This window comes from Gracilinanus agilis, chromosome 4 (assembly GCF_016433145.1).
Source record: "Gracilinanus agilis isolate LMUSP501 chromosome 4, AgileGrace, whole genome shotgun sequence".
Classification (NCBI taxonomy): Eukaryota; Metazoa; Chordata; class Mammalia; order Didelphimorphia; family Didelphidae; genus Gracilinanus; species Gracilinanus agilis.
Window position 1 is genome coordinate 369,016,176 of NC_058133.1, and position 7,301 is coordinate 369,023,476.

A 7,301-nucleotide genomic window follows, 5' to 3' on the forward strand; every position below is an offset into this window, starting at 1 on the left:
AGAAATAAGTTAAGGAGGTAAATATTAATTTAGAACAGTTAGATATGATAGATCTCTGGAGAAATTGAATAAGCATAGAAAAGAATATATCTTTTGCTACCTGCACAAAAATTTACCATGTATTAAGGTGTAAAAACCTTACAACCAAATCCAAAAAAAGTAGAAATAATAAATGCATTCTTTTCAGATTGTAATGCAATAAAAATTTTATTCAATGAGGGGCCAAAGGAAGACAAATTAATAACTTATTGGAAACTAATTCTGAAAAATGAGTGGGTCAAAGAAACAATCGATAATTTCTTTAGAGGGAATGACAACAATGAGAAAATATGTCAAAATATATGAGATACAGGCAAAACAGGACTTGGGGAAATTTTAGATCTAGAAATGCTTATATCAATAAAATAGAGAAAAAGCAAATCAATTAATTGCTCATACAACTAAAAAACTAGAAAAAGAACAAATAAAAAAACTCAATTAAAGACAAACCAATACCAAAAGAGAAATTGCGATGAAATGTGGCTCCAGTTTATTAACAAAATTAGTGTCTTTGCAAAAAATTGAACTCAAAATGTTTTCAATTAACTATCCTGGGCCTCATTTGCAAAATGAAGTCACTCTCCACTTTAAATCTATGCTCCTAAGTCCATTGATGATGTTCTTGGTGTGGAGAACTGCTTAAACCCCTTAATCTCAATTAGGCAAGATCTTGACTGGGAGCTACTTCTTCGGCCTGGGACTCTGGGTGAGACTGTCCCTGCGTCTTTGCAGAGTTTCCATCCTTTGCATCTCCACACAATACATATTCGTGTAATGAACTACAATAGTTTTCATCGATCTCATACACTGCTGAAATCTCCTTCCAGGCCGTAGGGTTTGGGATTTTTATATCCTCCTTCTCATAGGAATTTTTAAAGAAGTAGTTGACATTCTTTTTTGCCATTTCAGTAGCAAGCCTCTTCATTTCAGTCTTTAATATCTCTTGTTCCTTTTTCTCATAGATTTTCAGGAACCTGAAGTGAAGAAAACTAACTGGAGATGTGCAAGAAGTACAGGACTTGAATATCACAAAGGCAACTGTCATTAAAGCTATCAAGGACCAGCCTGCCACCTTTGGGAAAGAGATCAATAAGACACAGTTGTGTTACAATTTAGCAACATCAGTGAAGAGCATGACAATGAGGCTGATAAATAAGAAAGTAAGAAGTAAGAATGTAAAAGTCCTCTCCCCTCAAAATAGTACTCTTTCAATCTTCAGGAGGCCGGAGAAACCACAATCTGAAAAGCAGTAGCAGCTAAAACCAGGGTAAACATCAGTAATTATATCACTCACAGATAATTACTGCTTACTTGGAAAGTCAATCATCTTCCCAAGAATGGCAGGGTCCCAGGGAAAGAACCTAAACCACACATCCTGAATGGAAATTTAAAACTTAAGCAATTCCACGTGATTCATTACAACTCAGCAAAGGTAAAATAGAGCATTAGACTTGCTAGTTTGACTTTTATAAATTTGATTTAATATCATTTTGCATGTTTAAAGATTGTAAGGATGGGATTCTAAGGATAAGCTATAGTCATGCCAATTCTTTCTTGTAGGGGAACTTGAATTTAACTCATTCAAGCAAACATCAAAAGTTCCTTTAGGGTAGAATCCCTTATATTTTTGTCTTTGTATCGTCATTACCTAGTACAGATCTTGGAACATAGCAGGTGTTTAATAAATGCTTATTGATTACTTTGCTAAACTTGCTCAGTATACTTTGTTGTACACTAAATTTGTTGGGAGGTATGAAATTTAGCTGTCACACTTCATGGAGCATACAGGCTTGTAGAAAGTGGAACACAAACATAAGCAATCGTTTAACCAGTATCCCACTGGTACAGCCTCTTTAATACACAAAATCACATGATAAGCACATCAGAGAGAAAGCACAAAGTTTGAGGTGTGAAGATCCATTTCATTCCAGGGAAGGCTTTCTTGAACAGGTAGCTTTTAAACTGAGCTTGAAAAAATAGGGAACAATTTAACAGGCTAAAGAAGGGGAGGAAGGGCATCGGAGGAAGAAATAATTTGGAAAAGCTCTGTCAATCGATCAACCAAAAAGCATTGTTTTAAGTTCCTAAAATGTGGCAAGCACTGTGCTAAGTATTGAGTATACAAAGACAAAAACGAATTTGTCCCCGATACTGGAGGGGAGGGGAGGTGAAAGAATAATGCCTACAAATTCTGGTGAATAAAGTCTGTCTAGAAAAAAATACAAAGGAATGTGGGCAAAGAGAGGGAGACATTATTAGCCTGGTTTCTAGATTCCAACTTGGGTCTTCTTAAATCCTCTCCTATTCTCCATCTATTTCCTTCTTTCCACCCCACCCCCCAACTAATAATCGCTTCACTTTCTCACTGAGTATTACCTGGGACACAGCCCTTAACTCCTTCAAGAACGCTTCAGTTGGCCCGGATATTTGTTTCTGGCAGGTTATGTTCGCCACTTTTCCCAAACAGCCGGAGTACTGTTTGTCGCACAAGCTTTTCTGCGCCCACGAGCTAGCACTAGCGGCGCACGCAAAAAAATCACCGCCAAGGAATGCCACTGCGATCCAGGTGACTGGCGCCACCGCAGCGATCAAGAAGATGCGACACCACTTCGCCACCTTCTTGCACGGTTGCCGTTTAGTTTGGCAGCATGAGCCATTATGCTCGTCCCCTGGGTCCTGGGCGCAGCAACCAGTCACCAGCTTCCCGGCTTGAGAACTCAGCACACAGCCCAAAGAGAAGAGTATCAGGGCTGGAAGTAGGAAGAAGGTAATGGAATAGGGCAAGTTCCAAGTAGCACTGCAGGGGCATTGGAATACCACGCTAGAGAAGAGGCGCTCCCCGCCGGCGGTCAGGAGGCTCAAAAAGCTCATGCCCAGAAACGTGTGGTGTTTGACACACAGGTCTAGTAAATGATAAAATTTCTCCATGCCTCCCTTCCCTTGCCTTTCACCTCTTCGATCCTGGCCTGGGTGAGCAGATGGGAGCATCTTCCGTTGCCTCTACCTGGTTTCCTCAGCTGGCTCTAAATTTTAATGCTAGGGAAAGGAAATGAGGGAGGGTTTGTATGTGGGGAGAAACGTTGGGGGGAGCGATATGTGTGTGAAAATGCTATTGTTTACGAAAGAGGTTTCCTGTTAACTGATGCCTTAAAGTTTCACTTTCTTTTTTAATAGAACTAAGCCAAGGCTTTCTGAATTTTGATTCAATCCAAACATATCTAAAACAACAGCTGTAACCAAGCTCCCTCCTTCCTTTGATAGCACTCAAAATATCCCTCTTCCTGGAATTCAAAATCCCTGCATCAGAGGAAAACATATCCTTTAGTTATGACTTAGAATACTAATACTACTACTGCTACTTCAGACACTTTCCTCAAATGATAATTTTTTTTTTATGGAGGCAAATTAGATCATTCCTGTATAGCTTTTTATGTGACTTTACTATCTCGATATATAAAATCAAATTACTTCATCTCCTTAAGCCTCAGTTTCCTCATTGTTAATATTTGAAAGCTGTATTCAATTGTAAGACTTGTAGCTGAGATGCCCCTTAGTGATCAACTGCATATCTTCAGATCCTGGGGGCACATGGATTTCAGGGCTTCTTCAGGAACTGGGGAATATTTGGCAAATAACTAAATAATTGTTTAAATATTCCGAAAGTAGTCGTGTTATTGAAAAATGTAGAGTGAATAAATTGTTAAACATTTGACAGCTTTATAATAAAAACATTTTTAATTTGTTATATACTAAAGACAGTTTGCACAGAATCCCAGAATTTGAGAACAGGAAGGTACCTCAACGGCCAATTTGCCTAACCCATACACACAAGGAATCTCACTGTAACATACCTGAAAAATAGTCATCCAGACTCTTTTTTTGAAGACCTCCAAAAGGGAAGAATCCACATCCTCTTTAGGTAGACTAATGTCACTGGAACATCTCAAAATGTTAGGAAAGACTTTTGATATCAAGCTTGAATTGTTTGTTTGTAATGTTCATCCAACTTCTTAAACCAAATAGAACAATTCTTCCTCTACTTGATAGTTTATTTTCTTCTTCTCTTCTCTTCCTCCTCTGCATCCATATTGGTCTCTTCAGACAAATCTAATTTTTCTTTTTCATTTGAACTAAATTTTTACCATTTCATTCTTGAGAACTCCTCATGCTTTTTGGCCTGCTTTCCTCTGAAGCATTTTAATCTAAGGGTTTGAATCTTTTCTTTAATCTCTTTGAAATCTGCTTTCCTAAAACCTAGAGTTAAAGTAAACTTTCCACATTTCCTCTTTTCCATCACAAACTCTAAGAGGAAGTCATCACTTTCCCACAACATTCTCTTCTTTTCCACCCCAGCATATAGTTTCTCTCCAAAGTGAAAATCCGATGCAGAATAAAATTTTCCTTTGTTGTTTTCTCTACTTGTTGAAGGACAAAATTATCATCAATGAATACCAAAAAGATATGAGCTTCCTTACTTTTTTTTAAACCCTTACCTTCCATCTTGGAATCAATACTGTGTATTGGTTCCAAGACAGAAGAGTGGTAAGGGCTAGACAATGGGGGTCAAGTGACTTGCCTAGGGTCACACAGCTGGGAAGTGTCTGAGATCAGATTTGAACCTAGGACCTCCCATCTCTAGGCCTGGCTCTCGATCCACTGAGCTACCCAGCTACCCCTCCTAGCTACTCTACTTTTGAGAGAGAGCTCTAGCATATTTCTGCATAATCAAAGCCTCCCACCAGTACTATAAAATACCTCTATGTCAAACTTGTAATTTGTTTCCCAAGCTGCCCTTCTGTTTCCTTTTTTGCCCAGGTCATCTGGGGTATTGTCCAATGATTAAGTCATTTCTTATTTCCTCCTTCTTTTGACCTATTTCCTCCTTCTTTTGACCTTCACTTAAATATGCTCTATCATGTTCCCCCCCCCAGAGTTCCTAAATTTCCTCATGAATATACCTTTTTTATATACAATGACACTGCTTCTACATTATATTTATCTATCCTGTTTCTTTTGAAAAGCATGTATCCATCTAAATACTCTTCAAATCCATTTTTCTTCTTCTAACAGTCCTGCATTTAAAAAAAGAAATGAAAATGAAAACTCTTACAACAAATACAAATAGTTAAAATAAATTCTGGTATTCAAAAAACATATGCTTACTCTATATCTTGCATCTATCATCGCTCTATCTTGATGTGGTATGTTTCAGTATGAGTCTTCTAGAATTATCATTGGTCAATGCCTTGGTTAGCATTCTTAAGTTTTTCAAAATTATTTGTCTCTATATTATTGTTTTTGTATAACTTGTTCTGGTCCTGTTCATTTCACTCTACAGTATTGAGATTATCTGTGGTGTTGAAGATGTTATAAGCAAAAAGGGGCCTAGGGAGATGTACAGTGATGTGAGCGTATCTATGTATTCTCCCTAGTTGCACATGATGGAGGAACACCAACCCCGATCACCCTCGATAGTTGTTATAATTTCCCTTTTCTCTAACAGTTGCCCAGGGAGGACCCCGGGGGGTAACTCTTTCAGGTCCAATCTGAATTTGGATAAATTATTATAGGGCTTTTGATTTGCTTTGGATCACGTTTGATATCTGACTGCATTGACTCCCTCCTGAGGGTCATGATATTAAAGACTACTCAGGAAGATACTTGTTAAACTCTCTTTATCTATAATCTATAATCAGGGAAAGGATAAACAAGACAAGGAATGGGGATTGGAGACCCTGTCCATTTAATATCTATAACTAGTTGACAATCAGGACTGGAGACTATTGATCTAGTAGAAGCTAGAGCTTTATTCTCCACTACACCTCTGGCCCAGCCTGGCCACAGCCAAGCCAGAGAATAGGGACTGCTATTGATGCAGCTATGTCGGTGATCTTATTCTCTCATCTTTCTCACTACTAGTGTTTGGTGATGCACTAGCTCTCAGAGTCTTCAGGAAATATTCAGATTCTTCCTACCCTCTTCTTCATAGACCTCCCAGCCTCCCTTCACCACCCAAAGAACTAGAGACTTAAAGAGCTAGAAGGACCAAGAGACCTAAAGACCTAAAGAGCCCAAAGACTCAACACCAAAGACCAGAAGACCAAAGACCCAAAGACCCTTTCCACGTGGCTGTCGGGGTTGTTTATACTGCCAGGCCAACCGACATTTGCCCCTGGCTCACGGCATCTAGGAACATTCCATGCCTTCCAACTGCCTCCCCTGTCATCCTTGGTGGCATCCATCATTTCCCAGGTTATGAACATAACAAAGAAGATGCTTTGGCAAGATATTCACAAAAGTATCTTTCAGCTCTCCCTCAGAAGGAAAGCCTAGAGTGACTTCCCTTCCCTGGGCCAGTATGTACTTTACTTGGAGACTATATATTCATAAAAAATCTATTGATTTATAGTTAAAAGATATAAGTATAAATATTAGTAACAAGGAAAGCTTTAACACTTCCAGGGAACTATATCTACCCACTTTCTATGTTTGTCTCATGACAAAGTCTTCAGTTTCTTCTAATTACACTAAAACTGCTTAGCACTTACAAAAAAACCCCAAAATGCTATCTGACTATAATCTAATTATATTCCTTATTCAATTATCTTAATTTGATAAAGATATCTTCAAGTGCATACAGATTCAGTCAGTCAATATGGCAGTGGCTAACTGAAGATAGGGTAACTCTGGTATGGCCCAGAGTACAGGCAAACAGCCTTCAGTCTTTCTTTCTCCAAAACTGTACTCCACCAAAACATTTCTACCAGCTTCTTCTTAGAAATGACTTCTCTCAGTCAGGAAAGTAGAAACCTCTTCAAACAGTTTCAAAGTTCTCTCTTTCCTCTCACCAGCAAAGAGCAAGGTCTCAGATATCTGCCTTCACCAACAGCCACAGAGAGAGAGAGAGTCAGTGAGAGCTCACCAACTGTCAGAACCTTTTCCCGTGTTCTTCCTTCCAAGTTCTGGTCTCATGCACAGCACTCTGCCTTATGTACACCCTCACAGATCTCTTTCTCAAATATTTTATCTTAATCAATATCCCAAGTTCATCACTACAACTACATATCAGAGCATACAAGTCTTCCCAAGTTTCTCTGAAACCATACCTTTCTACAAGTCAGATGGCACAATAACACTAATTTACATTCACATAACCATAATTTGTTCAGTCATTCCCTAAAAGATGGGAACTCCTTTAGTTTCTGGGCAGCTAGGTGGTGAAGTCAATGGATAGACTGCAAGGCCTGAAAGCAGGAAGACTC

At 38.8% G+C, this 7,301-nt stretch overlaps 1 protein-coding gene across 1 annotated transcript; it reads right to left on the bottom strand.

Moving 5' to 3' along the window:
- Nucleotides 1–200: 200 nt before the first annotated feature.
- On the bottom strand, nucleotides 201–3,905 carry LOC123246573 (calcium homeostasis modulator protein 6-like). The gene is made up of 3 exons (XM_044675416.1): nucleotides 3,891–3,905; nucleotides 2,416–3,039; nucleotides 201–1,111 (listed from the first exon to the last, which is right to left on the bottom strand). Exons 1-3 carry the CDS (start codon nucleotides 3,903–3,905, stop codon nucleotides 698–700), a joined length of 1,053 nt encoding a protein of 350 aa, XP_044531351.1. The 3' UTR covers nucleotides 201–697.
- Nucleotides 3,906–7,301: the final 3,396 nt, after the last annotated feature.